This window comes from Arachis duranensis, chromosome 1 (genome assembly GCF_000817695.3).
Source record: "Arachis duranensis cultivar V14167 chromosome 1, aradu.V14167.gnm2.J7QH, whole genome shotgun sequence".
Classification (NCBI taxonomy): domain Eukaryota; kingdom Viridiplantae; phylum Streptophyta; class Magnoliopsida; order Fabales; family Fabaceae; genus Arachis; species Arachis duranensis.
This window is the reverse complement of record NC_029772.3, coordinates 95874308-95893686: the sequence shown is the minus strand read 5'-3', so window position 1 is coordinate 95893686 and position 19379 is coordinate 95874308. Positions and strand designations below refer to the sequence as shown.

The following is a 19379-nucleotide window of genomic DNA, read 5'->3' as shown; positions in this document are numbered from 1 at the left end:
GATGGTTGTATTATATTTTTGTTCTTGTGATGGTTGTATTATATACTCCTAAGGTTGCTGTAAGTTATGGTTAATATGTGTTGGTCTTGTCATTTTTTTTAAACAACGGGCTGAGAAAGAGAGAACTAAATATAAACTACTCTAAGGACTACGGAGAATAACACATTAGTTAGTACTTTTTTTTGTCGCAAATTATGTCAGGTAAAATTCGAACTCAAGACCTCTGAAAAAAAAAGGGACCAATGACATCGAGCTACATCTCATTGGCTCATTAGTTAGTACTCACCAGAAATTCTTTTTTATGATTATTGTCGTAAGGCCCAGGTTTCAAAATTTGACTGGACTGGTCTCAACTTAAAACAAAGTCCAATAAGAATTTATTACAAAAAAATGTATTTTTCTAACTTTTTGTAGTATTAAACTATTAATTTTCTCAGCCAATACTTTTCCGATTGTGCCCCCTGTGCTTTTGCAATAGGTTGGGGTTAGGGTTTAGCTCCCATTATATTTCTTGGTAGTTATTTTTCCAAGGAGGGTTTATCTACCTCTCGTAATTGTTGGGTGATATCGAGAGAGAGAGAGAGAGAGAGAGAGCCTGTGCGTCGAAGAATGGCGAGGTACCGAAGCCGGAGCAGAAGCTACAGCCCTCGCCGCCGGAGCAGAACACCGCCGCGCGAACGCAAGCGCTACGACGACGATCGCTACGGCGACAGCAGGTCCTACAGGGATCGCCGCTCTCCACTCCCTTCTGGCCTTCTTGTTCGTAATCTCCCCCTTGATGCTAGGTATCTCCTTTTCTCGCTTTTTTGTTTGTCGCGAGGCTTTGGCTTTCATTTTTTTCGTTTATTGTGTATTTGTTACGTTTTATCGAGCCAATTGTTTACCACAATCGAATTGAAATGTGTTCTTTTATGTAAACTGTACAGGCCTGAAGATCTTAGGGGTCCATTTGAGCGCTTTGGACCTGTGAAGGATGTTTATCTTCCTAAGAATTATTACACTGGGTACGTCTGCTTTTTCGTATCGTAATGTTATTAATACAGAGTCGTTGGATTTTGCTTATGCCGTTTTGTTTATCTTTTTGCACTGTTTGCTTTGAGATGATTATTATGTTGGTCTGGATTGCTCAGCCTTAAATCCATGCATTTCTTATCTTAAATTTTGGGGTTCTGTTATTAATATTTATAATTGGGATATTTGTTTTCATACCATTGCGATTTTGTTGAATGGAACATGCAGTGAGCCTCGGGGATTTGGGTTTGTGAAGTATCGATATGGTGAAGATGCAGCTGAGGCAAAGCAACAGCTTAATCATACCACCATTGGTGGGCGTGAAATAAGAATTGTGTTTGCCGAGGAAAACCGGAAAACCCCTCAGGAGATGCGTGTCATTTCTCGTGGAAGGTGAGATCACAGTTTGATTTACTTGCTGCCTTTCTGGTTTTTGCTAATATGTTTCTCTTCTGTGCTGATCTTGTTAATGTCTAATTTTCGATTTGCATTTGGTTTGCTTTATATTACATAAGTGGTCGACAAGGAGGTAGCAGGAGGAGGAATCGGTCAAGGTCCCCAAGACACCGATATAGATGTTAGTTCAACCACTCACTTTTGCTTCTTAATCAGTTTCCAAATGCAAATGATACTCTCTCTCCCATTTTATCATTGGGTTTAAACTTTCTATTGAAAAATATTTGTCTTAAGTTGTAATATTTTTGTTTGTGTTGGCAGCTTATTCTCGGTCTCCAACACCAGCTCGAGATTATTCAAGGTGTGTGTTTTACACAGTAGTATTGTGTGTGACAACTTCATTGGCCAGTTAATATGTTATAGTTTGCATTGCCCAAATTTTTGCCATATCATATTCTCTGGGGTAATATCTTTGGATCATCCTTATTTTCTCAGTAATGATGGGAAGTCTACATTTCAAGCTGTTAACATTATATGTAACAATTTGATCTCAGAAGATAACTTTATTTTTCTAAGTGGTGAGTGTTTTTATTTTAGCTTCAGTATGACTGGTTTCTGATCTTTCATATGAACGTCACAAGTGAATGCTGTATTTGTGAGATTTTTGGTTGGAGATCATTATGATCGAAGTTTGCTTGCCGGAGTTATTGGTGGTGAAAGCAAATATTACCCTGTTTGTTTTGTTTCTTAACTTTGTTATCAGACTTATATTTTGCTAGTATGTTTATGCTGGAAGACATTTGTAGTGGCAAGCTGGTTTATGGGTACCAATGTTACTGTTCCTAGCTCAATAAGAGTATAACTTGCAGGTTGACTTCTCAGTATTAGAATCTGCCAATCCTTTGACCGTGTCACTTTGTTGACCCTCCTTTAATGTGCATAGCATAAGTGGATATTGAATGATATCTGCTTATGGTCTTCTTTATGCAGATAATAAAGTGTATTGGATCCAGACTTTAAAGATGGGTTAATAAAGATTAACGAGTAAAGAGGCTTAAAGTGATGTGCAACTTGCTCATGCTTCTATCAAAGATTCTTCATATGAAATATCACATATCAAATTTCCCTTATTCTGCCAGTTGCTGGACTTTCCCTCTTTTTGGCATTTGGTTTCTAGCTTGAAGAATGGTTCAAATAAGTACATCTTTTGTTTTCCTTATATAAATTATCTGTAACAAAGATTATATTTAGTTTAATATCTTGTTTTGCGTATACTATCCAGTTAAGAAAGAATATAAAGCTTATATTTGGCCAAAGAAAATCATCCACAAAGAATGGAAGCCAAAGTTTATACGAGTAGAGATATGATGACAATTGTGCAAGAAAGATAGTTGTGGTTTTAGAAAGTTGGGACAAAGAGCTATGAAGTTACAAGATGCTGGTCTTGCAGTGCATCATTCATAACTGTCTGTGTGGATCCGAGTGTCATGTATTTGTCCAGAAACTATTGAAAGGTACAGGTAAAGGTCATATTTTGGCTAATTAGATTTAGAAGGAGAAGTAAGTATTGGTTTTCGTCTGAAAACAAAAACTAGTTTTGGTTTAGTGTTGTGGTAAATGTGGTTAATCATCTTGTAGGTAGGGTTGTAATTTCCTGTACAGTTTGCTGTAGTTTTAAATATCCATATCCCTCTTGGTTTATGAAATGACCATGGATGTTGTTTGTTGTAGTTCTATTTCTTGATATGTGTAGGATGTATGATTTTGGTGAGATAGCCATATTATTATTAACTTCTTTAACTAGGATTTCTTGATGTTGATGTAGGAGTGGCAGGGGCAAGGGCAGGGATAGGGAAGATTACTATTCTCCTGACCGATCAAGATCTTATTCTAGGTCACGCTCTCCTAGTGATGGCAAGGACTATAGGAGGTCTCCACATCCCAGGTCTCGTTCTCCTAGTGATGCGAAGGACTATCGGAGATCTCACTCTCCTAGTGATGGGAAGGGCTACAGGAGGTCCCCACATCCCAGGTCTCCCTCTCCTAGAGCTGAGAAGGATTACAGGAGGTCTCCGAGTCCCAGGGAGAATGGTCGGAGTCCTAATGAGAAGAGGGCTCGCACACCTAGCAGATCAAAGAGTCCTAGGCGTAATGGCCGCAGTCCTTCTAGATCTGGTTCACAATCTTACAGGTACGAGCCCAATGCTTCAAAATGTTTTCAATTCTGGTCATGGCAAATTTCTGTCAATATGAAGTATTATTACATTCTCTGAGAATCTTGTGGAGGCAGATGGAATTCTAAACTAATCTGGTAGCGGAAGTACAAATCTGAAACAACTGAATAAACTAATGGTCTCATTAGTATGGCGAAATACTGATCTTGAGCTTATTGTTATGGAAAAATTGCGGTCTATATTTAGTGTTAAGCTTAGATTCTTATGTTCGTAACTACTTTCTTCTATGTCATGTCGCATGGGGATTTCATCTGCTGATGCTGTAGGTGTATATTTTATTCATAAGTGACCTTTATATAATTTCTTGAATTTGATTTTTTTTTTTTTTGCAGTCCACGCTGATTAGCCATCAAGATGTGTTTTTGGAGGAGTGGGGGTTAATTCAATTGGGTCATGTTTGTGGCTGCGTACTGTACCTACATGTTGGAATCGATATTGTTAATATTAGTCTGTAGGCGACAACACGTTTAAATGTGAAGTATACTTGATGCTTATCATTCTGGAGTACTATTTCATCTGTGGCCCTTATATTGTTCATTAGCTATTTCTGAGTTAGCTGAAAACTTGTTACTTTACGTATTATCTGGCTTGTGAAATGAGATCACTCGTATTTTCGTTGCATTTGTTCCGCTCATGGGAATATCATGTAACTTACCATTTCGCAGTTGGCCAATAAAAACTAAAACAATTCAACATCCAATCCGGTTTCTATCACTCTCAAGACTATGCAGTTGACAATGGAAAAGTTATAAAATCGTTATTAACCGTCATTCATACTTCTCAATAAAACGTTATTATAGATAAGAGTGCCAAACTTATTTTAGGTTAATAATGCTAGTATATCTCATGGCCAAAATAGTTAGCGTCTTCGTTGTCATTTTTATTTTTGTTAGATATTGTATTCTCCTGAAGGTAATGAATGAAACAGTGGATTGGTATTTATTCAAACTAAAAAACTATCATGGCCACTCACGTCTTGTCAGGATGTATGAAAATATGAAATAATATATGTCACGCGCTTAGACTTGTTGGCTTATATATAGGTTAAGTACTATGATTAGTTGAACAAAAACCTAATTTAGTAACCACATGCCACTTACAAAATATTGAAAAAGTCTAAGGAACTAATTATATCATGAGCTAACTCAAGTCAATTTTTTGTATTTTTAGTTTTAAAATTCAAAAAATTAGAAGTATCAAAATTCGAAAAATTAGAAGTATTGGAAAGTTACTTTTTCTTTTTTATAACAGACCTCCTATTTTAAAACTAGTTGACTGTAGTTAGCTATACTCCTAATTGGTTATAGGTTTCCTCTATTAACAGAACGAGTGGAGCCAACTTTGTATGGGCAAGATAAGTTGCTAGCAAAACTTGTCTAAAAGTTGAATCAGCTTCCTAAAAGTAGGGTCGGTAGTGCGCCTCGCCCTTTGGCCTTAACTGATTTGATACACATAGTAAAGTTGGTTGATAATTAATTTATAGGACTTGTTAATGACTATCTTTGAGAGTATTATTTAAGAAGTATCTATATTTTTTTTGTTTCCTTTTCTCCCTTTTGAGTCAAACACTTGCTTTGGCTAGTTCGCTTAGAAAATAAAAAACCAACCAGTTATCATTTTCATCCGTACATGTGGTCAATTTTATTCAACGTTCTGTTGACTTATCGCGTTGTAAGTAACAGAGGGGAAATGATAGTTATTTGAACAATATTCTTCTTCCCGTCGTAGTGCTGCCAAGGAAAAATAATAAATAAAACATGAAAGAGGTTTATAATTTAATTAATATAATTTTGTTAATTAGAAAGGTGGAAGAGAAGGCTAAAAAAATATTGTGAAGACCCGAAAGATGATTAATTTGTTTTAAACAATACATATTTTATACACAAATACATAAAAGTAATCAAACGTTAGAAGAAACAATGCACATATTAACCAATTTGGATTGGTAGAATGGTCAATTCACTCGTCTTTTTATATAAGTATGGCGAGTTTGAATCCTACTTTGTATGCAGCAACTTTCTTTGCATTTTGAGTTTCACTTTCGGTTATTATCGATGAAAAAGAACAAAAAACAAGTCCGTCCAGCAGCATAGCATAGCATACATTTATCTGAAAGAATCTATCCGTTCGTGATTTCCTCTTACGTGGCCCAATGGCATCCCTCTTTTCTTGACCAAAACACAACACCCTTTCATGAAATGAATGAACCTGTCTTGTTAGAATCGCTTCCACCTTCCACTTTGTACTTCAAAACACTTCCCTCCTTCTCTCTTTCTCTCTCTATCAATTCTCAACCACACACTTTCTTATATTATTATTATATTACAACTTACTATTACTATCAGCATTGTTGTATTCAATGCCATCATCCATCCACCATCACCACCATCACTCACAATCTGTTGTTATTGTTGGTGTTAGTGCCATCTGATTGACATTTCCCATTTACTCACAAACACTCTCTCTTTCTCTGCTATAAAAGGGTCTCTCTTTCTTGTACTTCCTCTCCATTTTCTTGGTACTTCTCTCTGAGTTTCTTCTGTTTTCTACCTACAACTTCATGGATCTCTGTGCATTCTCATATTCTGCATTTGTGAGCCCTGCAACTGCAACTGCTTCTGATCCTCGGAGATCAAGTTCTCTTGCTTCTCACTCTCAATGGGGTCTGGATCTGCTTAATCAATCGCAGCACAGGTTCAACCAGGTTAACAAATGATTCATACTTCATTCTCAGATAACTCACTACAATCTACTCTCATTGCATGTATGAAGGAATACCCATTAGTGCTTTGCCTGCAAAGATTCTAGCTTTAGTTCAATACTAGCTTATTTGCCTTCTTTTGTTTGCCCAATTTCACATGTTTATTTTGAAGTCTCAAAATTTAGATGGCACTTGCTGATGATAGAAATGGGTATCTTAAAGCGTTTCTGAAATCTGAATGGATATAAATGAATAGGTGAAGAAAAAATCAAGTGGGGTATATGCATCCCTATCAGAGAGGGGAGAGTATTATGCTCAAAGACCGCCAACTCCGCTGTTGGACACCATAAACTATCCAATTCATATGAAAAACCTCTCTACCAAGGTATGCTTATAGAAAGCAGGTAGCATATGCTCCTTGTTTTGTAGCCAAAAACAGAAAATTGTAGTCATGTCAAAATCTTGTTTATAACCTCAATATTGATTATGCAGGAGCTCAAGCAACTCGCCGATGAGCTACGTTCTGATGTAATTTTCAGTGTTTCAAAAACTGGGGGTCATCTAGGATCAAGTCTAGGTGTTGTCGAACTCACTGTTGCGCTCCATTATGTCTTCAATGCCCCTCAAGACAAGATATTGTGGGATGTTGGTCACCAGGTTGGTTTATCAATCTCTTTTGTGTTTTGCATTGTTTGTTTTGGGTGACGGGTTGTTCTGAATTGGACAATCTTGTATGGAATCCGCAGTCTTACCCACACAAAATACTCACCGGTCGGAGGGATAAGATGCACACCATGAGGCAGACAAATGGATTATCTGGATTTACAAAACGCTCCGAAAGTGAATATGATAGTTTTGGCACTGGTCACAGCTCAACAACTATTTCAGCTGGACTTGGTAATTCTTCCATCTATTGTCTAACTATGAACACAGCATGTTTCAAGCCATAGTTTTGACAAAAAGATGGTTTATAAATTAGAATATTGGATTGTGATTTGGCTTTAACTTTCAATAATTTGTTGGACAAACAGGAATGGCTGTTGGGAGAGATCTTAAGGGAAGAAAGAATAATGTAGTTGCCGTTATTGGTGATGGTGCCATGACAGCAGGGCAAGCTTATGAAGCCATGAACAATGCCGGATATCTCGATTCTGACATGATTGTTATTCTAAACGACAACAAACAGGTCTCTTTACCTACTGCTACACTTGATGGACCGATACCACCAGTAGGAGCTTTGAGCAGTGCTCTCAGTAGGTTGCAGTCGAACAGGCCTCTTAGAGAATTGAGAGAGGTTGCCAAGGTGAGTAATGCATTACATGAGTTTATAAGTAAGGAACTTGTGCTGCCACAAATTATTATTGAAACCGATAATATACGGAATGATATCTTTGCAGGGTGTTACTAAAAGCATTGGAGGCCCTATGCATGAATTGGCTGCAAAAGTTGATGAATATGCTCGTGGCATGATTGGTGGTTCCGGATCAACACTTTTTGAAGAGCTTGGACTCTACTACATTGGCCCTGTTGATGGTCATAACATAGATGATCTTGTTTCCATTCTCAATGAAGTTAAAAGTACTAAAACCACTGGTCCTGTTCTGATCCATGTTGTCACTGAGAAAGGCCGAGGATACCCATATGCAGAAAAAGCAGCAGACAAGTACCATGGTAAAAGAGGCCTTTCAAATTTCTTGAGTTCCATTAATGATCTATAAAATTAATCAAATTTTGGTAATTCAACCCTAGACTACACCACATATATATGAGCTATTATGTGGAACTATCACTTTGAAACACTGCCTGGGAATTAACAAGCATAATCAATGAACTAAAGTAAAATCTTTTAGTTTAGTACTTGCTTGCTATTTTCCTTGCCTGGTGTGATCCCATTTGATTTTGCAGGAGTTGCTAAGTTTGATCCAAAGACTGGAAAGCAATTCAAGGCTAATGCTAGTACCCAGTCTTACACAACATACTTTGCAGAGGCTTTGATTGCAGAAGCAGAAGCCGACAAAGACATTGTTGCAATCCATGCTGCAATGGGAGGTGGCACTGGCATGAATCTCTTCCTTCGTCGATTCCCATCAAGATGCTTTGATGTCGGGATAGCAGAACAGCATGCTGTTACATTTGCTGCAGGTCTAGCTTGTGAAGGTCTCAAGCCTTTCTGTGCAATTTACTCATCATTCATGCAGAGGGCTTATGACCAAGTAAGAATAATAACTCACTCGCTACATTCATTACTGTTTTACAATTTCTCTACGCTTTTATGATAATGATTGTACTGTGATTCTTTATTGTTCAATACATGATTAGTTTATGTAACCAGTGCTCAAAGGACATGTTCTGTGACACAGGTAGTGCATGATGTCGACTTGCAGAAGCTGCCTGTAAGATTTGCAATGGATAGAGCTGGATTAGTTGGTGCAGATGGCCCTACACATTGTGGTTCTTTTGATGTCACTTTTATGGCATGTCTTCCTAACATGGTGGTGATGGCTCCTTCTGATGAAGCAGAGCTTTTCCACATGGTTGCCACTGCAGCAGCCATTGATGATCGCCCTAGTTGTTTCCGATACCCAAGGGGAAACGGCATTGGTGTTGAACTACCACTAGGGAATAAGGGAATTCCTCTTGAGGTATATTAGAAACTTAGAATGGCCACATATTGAAACATGAAAATTTTGATACTTGAATTGGCCATTTTCATGGGTTTAATGCTGCCAAATAAAAAACCAAACATGTCTATTATTTTGTAGTTTCTAGGCATAGTGGAGCATCATGGCTTGCGCATAACTGTTGCTGATGCACGGTTCTGCAAGCCATTGGATCGTTCCCTCATTCGCAGCCTAGCAAAATCACACGAAGTTTTGATCACTGTCGAAGAAGGATCAATTGGAGGATTCGGGTCTCATGTTGTTCAGTTCATGGCCCTTGATGGTCTTCTAGATGGAAAATTGAAAGTAAAAATCCAAACAAGACTTGTCAACTTAAATTAGAACTAAAGCACTTTTTATATACATCTTTAAAAATATTATAAATCGCGAATAACTCATGTTTTTTGCGTAACAACTGTGCAGTGGAGGCCAATGGTTCTTCCGGATCGTTATATTGACCACGGATCGCCTGTTGATCAATTGTCTGAAGCTGGCCTTGCTCCAACTCAAATAGCAGCAACTGTGTTCAACATACTTGGACAGACAAGGGAGGCACTAGAGGTTATGTCATAAAAAGAGAAATATCAAGAGGGGTTAAATTTTCACTCCCCACAATATACACATGTTAACGATATAAATCACTTTGTGTAACACAAACAAGGTAATATTAGAATGTGAATTAATCACTTTGTGTAACACAAACAAGGTAATATTAGAATGTGAATTATGTAAATGTTAGTAACAATGTAGTTTATCGAATAGTAGTATCAGCTAGTTGCAACTTGCATGGAAGAAATAATGTTAATTTTTCAATGCTATTTGCTGAGGAAGTTGGTTCATGAAATGGCCAAATTTAAAATAGTTTTTCTTTTAGATTGTTTGTTACAAACTCAATCCAAAATTGGGAGAATCTACAAAAGTACCTTGTAGTTTATTTATCCCCTTAGAATAGCTATGAACCTAACATATATAAGACATCAACATAAAATGTAAAATATCAAATTATTCGTTTTGTTGATGCTTCATATTTCCTTACAGAGAAGAGAGAACAAGGAAATACTATGAGTACCTGTTAATTTATTTACATGGCATTTTTGCTTGACCTCTCTCTCATTCTTATCTTTCCTGATTTGCAAATTTGAGACCTCTGTATCTATCACTTATTTGATCATGTTAAAAACATTGATTACTATCACTTACCTAATCATGTTAAAAACATTCCTGATCATGTTAAAAACATTGATTACTAATAATTTATTGCTTAACTTTTACTTTGTACTTAACTATACTTTCCAAATTGTAGTGCTATCATCACTTGCAATTAGCAGAGTTTATTCTAATAACTTTTTATGAGTGAATTATCTGCCTCTTTTACTCAAGAAATAACTCCATAAACTTTGGTCACACATCAATCTTGGTCCAATTTGTGCTTTAGTCGCATGTGGATTGTGGAATAGGTGGAAATTAAAATAAAGATATTTAAAATTTAGTAGAAGTCCATGCAGAGTTGTTTTTATATAAAATTGATAGTTGAAAATCATTTAATAATAATTTAGTCAAATATATCAAAATATGTAACGATTTTTTATTATCAACTTGATAACTGAGTTTTCACCTTAAAATTTTCTTTATACAAAGATTAAGTTTAAATATTGACATGTTATATAATCAGTTCAATAGAAAAAATATTTGATTTATTTTTTATGAATAATTATCAATATTTATTTTCCCCTTCATTTTAATTTATTTTTCGATTGAACCTACTACGTTACATATCAATATTTAAACTTTTACTGTTATGAAAAGACAATTCCGAATATTTTTATATGAGGTTCTATTTATGATAGTGTAAAAAAACTCTACATAATTTATATAACAATAAAAATTACTAATTTCAAACACATTATTTAAAAGATTATCTAGAACATATAGATTTGATTAAAATACCGTGTAAAACAATTTACAAATTAATTATAGAATTTAATTTTGATACACAGTCAGTCAGTATAAAATAATTTTATAAGTGCATCTAATTATATATAGTCGCATCTGTAAATTATTGTTTACATTAACCAATCATCTAAAAAAATAGATGTGATTGCATAAATTGTGTAAAATACTTTATACTGCATCAAAATTAAACTCTTAAATATAGATAGTTCTTTAATTCAAAATTTGTTTTGTTCAGAAAGTAATAGATAAATTCTTAAAAGATTTATATCTCGAATAGATTACTTTTAAAAAAAAATACTAATAAAGTCTTTTATATGATAGTTGAACATGCTTACTTATGACTTTACTCATGTTTGTTTGCACTTGCTAGTTGACAAGTAATAAATGCATATGAGACGATAAGAAGAGCCACGCAGAAGCCAGAACATAGCATGGAACTAACTCTGTTATTTCCAAGACGCACTATGAATATGAATATGCGGAGGCACAACCACTTTCATATTGCTGACTTTGGTGCTATTCTACCCATTCAAGTTGGTACAAGCCACACGCCAATTAGTGCTCTCTGCATACGTAAATTAAATGCCAACAATTAGAAGAAAGTATGTAGACACCACATTAACAAATAAATATAAATAAACAAACAAATGAAGATGTCATCCTCCTTTCAAAACTTATCTATTAGGAAATTGTAATATCAAATGCATTTAATGCTTAAATCGGTGGGTTTCTGAATGGAGAATAGGACGACATTTTCTATAATTCAGCGTACCTGACACCATGAACCTTATCTTCAATTGGTTATTAATTAGCAATACCACAGCCACAACAATTCAAAGTTCTCACTCTATCAACTAATTAATAGAATAATCTAACAAACAATATATAATATAACCAAGAGAATAATGGACAACTGTCACTTTCCAAATATAGAAACAGATGTCAAATCGTTTTCTTACAACATAGCAAGCAAAATGTTCGAAAAAAAAAATAATTTTGATGCAATATACAGTAATTTATTAATTTTATACGCATTCAACTACATAATATCACATCATAAAAAATAATTATTTTTTATAATTGTTGCTTAAAAGAATAGATATAATTACACAACTATGTAAACTATTTTACACTAAAAAAAAAAAATTATCTACATACATATTATTTTTGTGGGGTTGTATGTAACTATTGCCATTAATTGGCTAATGACACTTAAAATTGTTTAAGAAAAAAGTAGAATCTATTTACAAGTAAAAAATAAAAAGAATAAGGAATAATAAAAGTAGTTTTCCTATGCATGAAGAGACTAATTAATTCTATCTCTACATTAGTGCACATGCATTAGGGTTTTCATCATTGAACATCATCAAAGTTTCAGTGCTAATGCCGCAATATTTTTCAAACACATAATAAGGTGGCACCAAAACAATGCTATCACGTTCATTATTGAATCCATCATTTGAATCCTCATCCCTGTTTTCCACAATCTCCACTTTCTTGCCACTCTTTTTCTTTATCTTCTTCAAAACTTTATTTGGATCAATGCGACCTGTTACCACCACACGGTGTTCGTTCATATCTGTCACGAACTTTTCCACTCCTATAACAAAATCAATGCCACACAGCATAATAATAATAATAATTATCATTATTATTAATTATTATTATTATTATTATTATTATTATTATTATTATTACAAAAATGAAGGAAAAAGAAAAGTGAAGATTAACTGATTAAGTACCTTTACACTTGGAAATGGCTTTTGCAACGGTTCTCTCACAAGCGTTACAATACATTGAGACTTTGTATTCTACGCTTATTACTGTGTCTGGCATAACTTTTTTGTTCTTTCCCATTGAATTCAAAAGTTGAAGAGTGAATGTACCAATGCATGCCGTGTAAAGAAAACTGAAAAGGATTCGAGAAAATATATATTTTGGCCAAGGGTTGTTTGATTCGTTAGAATGGCGTTAGGGCTAGTTATGACCGTTAGGTTGACTCGTGTTTTTTTTTTCTATTCCATAAAAGTTTGAGAAAAAAAAATTGAATTTGATTTTAAATAATTAAATAGAAAATATTAAGTAGAAACAATAAGAAGAAAAATTACATAAGATTGGTCTATTGGACATTTGAATGCTGTTGATCGAAAAAATATTTTTCGATAAGAGTGAATTGATTCGGAATAAGTCAGGTATGGTCTCTCGAAAAGAATTTCGTCATTTCTGTGCAGACGAGGGATTGGAGAAGACGAATTGGAAAGATTGGGGGAGGAGACGTAACGGCGTCGTTTTCGTCTCCAGGGACTTATATGTCCTGTTACGAAAAGTTCCATGCCACCTTGCCTCCGTTACGTGCCACCTCATCGCCACTTCTGTCAGCTCAGTCTTTTTCGTCCAGTGCAAACGGCTGCATTCAACGAAAGGACATAAATATCCACGTTTTTCAGGGGTCAGAAACTTTAATGTATTTTCTGTTATTTGAGAACGAAAATATCCAAAAAAAGATCAAAAACAAAAATATCCGTTACTCTAACTATTTTGATGGTTTAGCCAAAATTTGGAGTATGCTTTCAGTATTAGGGTTATAAAAATTACTAATTGAATTTTTTAAGTGCTCATTAGAAGATAAAAATTTAATGGGTTAATAGTCAAATTTATTTCTGAAAAAATCACTTATTTTTTTAAATTAATTCAAAAATAATTTTTTTAATCATATTAATCATTGAAAAATAAAAACGTAAGTTAAATTAGTCTTTCTGTTAGTTAGATGATGACGTGTCATATTAAGTGTCGCATTCCATGATAACATGGTAAGTTAATGTCATGTGTCACAAGATGATTGATTGACATGTCAAATCAGTGATACTTAATACGCCACATGTCACTTACATGTCAAAAAGTTATTTATAATCAAATTAGTCTTTATATAAATTTTTTATTTTTTCTTCATAATATTAAATTTTAAATATTTTTTAGTAGTACTAATTGTAATATTATTTTTTAGACCTTAATAAACAGAAAAAAAAGTTTAGGGGACCAACAATTTTATTAAATTTTGGTCAACATGTAACTAGTAAAAGAAAAGTGAGTAATCCTACATCATTAGATGAAATCTCACATAATTAAAAATATTATTGATGACTACAAATCACAAAAGTTGCTGGTCCCTAATACTCCTCTAAACAAAATTCTCTTTACATAAAATAATAAAAATAATCAAATTATTATAAGTTATTTTGTCATTTATATTTTAAAATTTTATATTTTCAAATTGTAATTTTTTATAGTACAATTTTTTTATTTAAATGAGTTTATTAAATTATAGTTGATTATATATTTAAAAATTTAATATTTTAAATTTTACTAAATGATATAGTAATTATTTTAAAATTTAAATTTTTTAAATTTTTTAAAATTATAATTTTATTATTGTTTAATTTATTAGATAGAACTCTATTAAAGTAGTGGCCTTTGAATGTTAACAATAATAAAATTAAACAATATAATTTAGTGAGTTCTACCAATATTGAAAGATCACTACTTTATTAATATTAAAAGGCCACTACTTTAATAAAATTAAATAATAACACAATTATAAAAATGTAAAATTTTAAAATATAAATGACAAAATAATTTTATAATAATTTAATTATTTTTATTATTTTATGTAAAGAGAATTTTATTTACTAAAATCTAAAAAATAATATTAAAGTTAGTACTATAAAAATTATTTTAAATTTAATATTATGGAAAAAAATAAAAAATTATATAAAAATTAATTTGATTAATTTTTAAAATTTTAGAGACAAAAATAACTTACATTTGAATTTTTAGGAACTATTTTTATTATAAATCATTTTTTTATGTAAAGTGATACATAGCGTGTTAGGTGTCAATGACCAGACACGTCAACTAATAATTTTATAACATGTAGCATTAATCTACCACGTCATTATGCCACGTGACACTTAATGTGACATGACATCATCTAACTAACGGAAGAACTAATTCGATTTATGTTTTATCTTTCAAAGACTAATATGACTAAAAAAATTATTTGAAAACTAATTTAAAAATAAGTGATCTTTCAAGAACGAATTTAACTATTAAGCCAAAATTTAATCCATTCCATTCCATTTAGATTGTGACAATTTAGCAATATGTCATTTTTACTCTGTACAAAAATAAATTTTCAGAATTTAAAATGTTCTTATCCCTTCCTCTTTCTAACATTATTGCCGAGTCACAGTATGAGTAGAATAGAACAAAAACTCTTATTTACACTGCACCTAAGAAATTTTTGTAAATCATGTATATATCGGTAAATTTATTAGAGGGATTATTCAAATCAACTACAATGGTGGAGATATTAATTTTAGATCGCCAACACCTTTTTTTTTTCTCTCTCTTATATTTAAATAAACGGCTCCCTATACATTTCCTTATAGTAAGCAATTTTTTTAACACAAAATAGTAGTCTTAGTATTCCCCTTTTTTCAATAAGATAACCAATTAACTTTGATATAAGTCATATAACTGTAGTAAAGAGAGGAACTATAAGTGGAAGAAATAATATCAACAACATTTACTATTTTATACCATTTTCCATGCACCGTTTATACTTGTACTTGCTTTAAGATTAAATTATGTTTTTTTTAAACATATTTTGTATGGAAAAAAAAAAAAAGAAAAACTAAAAGATCCTTCAATATCAAAATTAATTAACCATATGTGTCTCATTTCTAATTCAAGGAAGCACAACATCTTTGATATTTCAGCCATGTGGGGACATGAATTATTACCAGATACAAAAGCTGTAACCTTGTTTCTTATCTCAATCCAACTACTACCAGGCACTTTCCTCACCCCTTGATCCATCATTGCCCTCCTCACCCTCTCTGCTTCCTTCCACTGCCCACTAGCACAATACAAGTTTGACAGCAAAACATAACCAACCTCCTTTTGAGGCTCTAAGTGCTTTAGATATTCTCCCACAGAGCTCCCAGTTCCTAAATCACTATGTGTGTAACATGCTCCAAGAAGAACCTCACATGAATTTGTCCTATCTCTGCTTGTTTTTGAATATTTCTTGGCTAAACTAGTTGCTTCTGCTACATACCCGCCTCGACCGAGCATATCCACCATGCATGCAACGTGATCCATTCCAGGTGAAAGTCCAAATTCCAAACTCATTGATTGAAAGAATGCAAAGCCTTCATCTATTAGGCCTAAGTGACTGCAAGTCATTAGCAGCCCTGTGAAGGTCACTTCATCTGGTCTTATACCGGATGCCACCATTTCTCTGTATAGACAGAGAGCTTCGTCAGCATGCCCGTGTAATCCAAATGCAAATAACATTGAGTTCCATGATACTAGGTCCTTCTCAACAATGCCATGAAAGGAAATCCTAGAACCTTCTATATCCCCACATTTAGCATACATATTAACCAAGCTATTGCCAACGTACAAATGTTTGTCTAAACCATGGTGAATTACGAAACTATGCATCATTTTTCCATATGCTAGTATAGCTAAGCTAGCGCAAGCATGAAGGACTGCTCCAGCTACTAAATCATCAAGCTGAACAGAGTTTCTTGTCATGTCTACAAACATACTCAGAGCTTGCTCTGCATTCCCATTTCTGGTATACCCTGCAAGCATAGAAGTCCAAGAAACAACATCTTTTTCCGGGGCTTGCTGGAAGGCAAGAAAGGCTTTCTGGGTATCTCCTAATTTCATATGGGCATCAATGATGGCATTCCAAGACACTTGATTAAAATCCTCTGAGGAGTTAAATACCTTCATAATAGCATCACTTTGACGATCTAATTTGGCATAAAAGCTTAAAACTGAATTCTTTACCTCCATGGCAGAGCTCCAACCTGAATTAATAACAAAACCATGCACCATGCGTCCATATAATAATTCCATTGACTCGGTGCAAGCATTCATGAGAGCACTGAGAGTCCACTGGTCTGGCAGATATGAACTCTCACACATCTCTTTAAACAGATGCAAGCATGATTCAACTTCTCCGCAACGAGCATGACCTGCGATCATTATATTCCAAGCAATTTCAACCCTTTTAGGCATGCTGCGAAACAACTGGAAAGCCGTTCCAAATTGACAAGTGTTTGCATAAGCAAACAGTAGCGAACACCAAGTGACTTCATTTCTTTCTGTCATCTCATCAAACACTTTACTTGCATCATCAGGACACAGACACTTACCATACATATCAATAAGCGAGTTACCAACAGGAAGAGAAGACCGGTACCCAGAAACAAGAACCAAAGCATGAATTCTGGTTCCAAAAGGAAGACAGGATGCACTGGCGCATACACTTAATGCTGCAGAGTATGAGAAGTCATCAGGTTTTGAATGTGAGATTCTCATGGTGTCAAAGAAATCAAGACTTTCTTGGTGAAGTCCCAAGTGGGAATATGCAGATAGCATGGCGTTCCAAGCAACAGGGTCTCTGTGGGGCATTTCATCGAACAAGTTGCGAGCATGGGAAATTCTACCTGAACGTGCTAAGGCTACGATCTTGGACGTAGTACGGAACAATTCAGAGCGCACGTGACTCATTCAGGTTGGAGTTGAAGTGTGAGAGCAAGTCCATCAAGGAAATGTGGACAATGCTTCAGAACAAAAGAAAAAGTGTTAGTCACTTAATTAATAAATTCCTATCATGCAAAAAAACAGAAAATTTTACAAAATCAACCAATAAATCCTCTTCTTGAGAAATCATGATAGATAATTATTTCATCGTATTTTGACTGAAAATTTAAAATATAAATCCTTAGAGATTTGGGTACTTGAGCTTTAAACTTTCGAAAGTCAAAACATTGTTACGACTAAATGTTCTCTCTTTACAAGTTCCTGCTATATTAATAAACTACTCTAAAACATGACCAAAACAATAACCAAAATCAGACTGGTGTATTTTTAATTTTTTATGAAAATGGTTTCTACTTTTTGGTACAAAATTGTAAGCACTGAAGAAAACATATCTTCCAAACGACAACCAAAATGAGTAGTATTGTTACTTTACATAAATTGAAGCTGATTTTGCAGAATAACCAGGTCCAGTTCACCTGATTAAATTGGTCACAACGTATTTGGACACGCGTTATATTTCGTTCCCTAGTCCAATCAAAATGCAATTTGTAATTCTGTGATCATGTTGTATTTCATATTAGAAAATGTCTTGTATTTTGTGCCTCTGTTAGCAAATGCATGATATTAGGATGGACATGGTTTGGATCTTTTAAAATTCAAACTGGAGAACCTGTTTTGTGGTTCATAAAACCAAATCGAAACTGGATTGAAGAAAGAAATTGGTTTTAAATTCGGTTTAAAAAAACAAAAACCAATTTCAAGTCGGTTTTAGAATTTAAATTTGATCTTAATTTACAAACCGATTTTAAATCTGATTTTTTAATATTCAAATCTAAAATCCGGGTTTTGTTTTTAAATCCAGTTTTAAAATCAGATTTTTTAAACCAAAAATTCAGTTTTAAAACCACTTTTAAAACCATTACTGACAAATTAGAATGTCGAGAAGTTCTGCAAACCTACAATCTACATGCGGCTTTGTAACAAAGATGCAAAACATAAACATAAAATGTTCTCACTGCATTTTTCATCATCCAAAATTTTTGTGAAGTTTGTATAAAAAAACATAGATTATTATTAGCAATGGACTATGATAATTTAAATAGTTGCCAAGTAAACTTTTTTTGACTAATAACAAATTTAACTTTTTATCTCTTTGAACTAAATTAATAATTCTATTATATTTTATTTTATTTAGTATTAGTAGCCTACTTATAGTGTATTTTAATGCAAAAATATCAAATAGAATTATTAATTTAGTTTAAAGAGATAAAAAATTAAATTTGTTATTAGTAAAAAAATTTACTATATATCAAATAATGTATTCATTAGTTTTTATTTTATTGTAAAAATTAACTAGATTATAATACTAATAGTAATATAATGAATAAAAAATAATTAAAAAATATTGTTTAAAGAATAATAAGAACAAATAAACCACTAACCAATTTAAATTTAGAGACAATTAGACCACTATCTATTTTTGAACCTTACACATCAAAAGGACAGACGGAACACAGGATCAGAGACCGTAATGAAACCTGTTTTTTGTTAAGGATCGCGTTGTCATTCAGGGAAATGGACACAACCGGATTAGTACTTTACTCATAATAATAACTATGAATAATTAGCCTTGGATCACAATATATATGTACACAAAATACCTACGTATGATGATATATTATATTAATATATACAGTGACCGATTTCATTTCATAGCATTGGTATCATCAGCTTCTACGACTGAATTCTCAACCGACTCGTTCTCAGGTGCCTTTTCGTTTTGAGTGTCACTGTTTTGAACAA

At 33.5% G+C, this 19379-nt stretch overlaps 5 protein-coding genes across 5 annotated transcripts in view; 2 read left to right on the top strand and 3 right to left on the bottom strand.

Annotated features, from left to right (window-relative positions):
* The first annotated feature begins 463 nt into the window (after positions 1-463).
* Positions 464-4262, top strand: LOC107464682 (serine/arginine-rich SC35-like splicing factor SCL28). Its single transcript, XM_016083633.3, has 7 exons — positions 464-785; positions 927-1004; positions 1240-1404; positions 1527-1588; positions 1729-1768; positions 3233-3598; positions 3974-4262. Exons 1-7 carry the CDS (start codon positions 610-612, stop codon positions 3981-3983), a joined length of 897 nt encoding a protein of 298 aa, XP_015939119.1. The 5' UTR covers positions 464-609; the 3' UTR covers positions 3984-4262.
* Positions 4263-5884: 1622 nt separating this feature from the next.
* Positions 5885-9878, top strand: LOC107464675 (probable 1-deoxy-D-xylulose-5-phosphate synthase, chloroplastic). Its single transcript, XM_016083621.3, is given in 9 exon segments — positions 5885-6345; positions 6599-6727; positions 6835-6999; positions 7089-7239; positions 7374-7645; positions 7740-8013; positions 8248-8555; positions 8703-9308; positions 9426-9878. Coding segments are annotated over 9 exon segments (2199 nt in total). The 5' UTR covers positions 5885-6201; the 3' UTR covers positions 9576-9878.
* Positions 9879-12159: 2281 nt separating this feature from the next.
* LOC107464766 (heavy metal-associated isoprenylated plant protein 19) lies at positions 12160-12837 on the bottom strand. Its single transcript, XM_016083733.3, has 2 exons — positions 12698-12837; positions 12160-12555 (listed from the first exon to the last, which is right to left on the bottom strand). The coding sequence occupies exons 1-2, from the start codon at positions 12810-12812 to the stop codon at positions 12278-12280; spliced, it is 393 nt and encodes a 130-aa protein (XP_015939219.1). The 5' UTR covers positions 12813-12837; the 3' UTR covers positions 12160-12277.
* Positions 12838-13172: 335 nt separating this feature from the next.
* On the bottom strand, positions 13173-18070 carry LOC107464758 (pentatricopeptide repeat-containing protein At2g36980, mitochondrial). Its single transcript, XM_052251665.1, has 3 exons — positions 18005-18070; positions 15658-17596; positions 13173-13362 (listed from the first exon to the last, which is right to left on the bottom strand). The coding sequence occupies exons 2-3, from the start codon at positions 17541-17543 to the stop codon at positions 13173-13175; spliced, it is 2076 nt and encodes a 691-aa protein (XP_052107625.1). The 5' UTR covers positions 17544-17596; positions 18005-18070.
* An 898-nt stretch (positions 18071-18968) lies between these two features.
* Positions 18969-19379, bottom strand: part of LOC107464665 (uncharacterized) — a gene marked incomplete in the record, with an annotated part of 23031 nt that continues 22620 nt past the window's right edge. Inside the window, 1 exon segment of the mRNA XM_052259419.1 lies at positions 18969-19379. Within this exon segment, the coding sequence (XP_052115379.1) occupies positions 19282-19379 (98 nt within the window).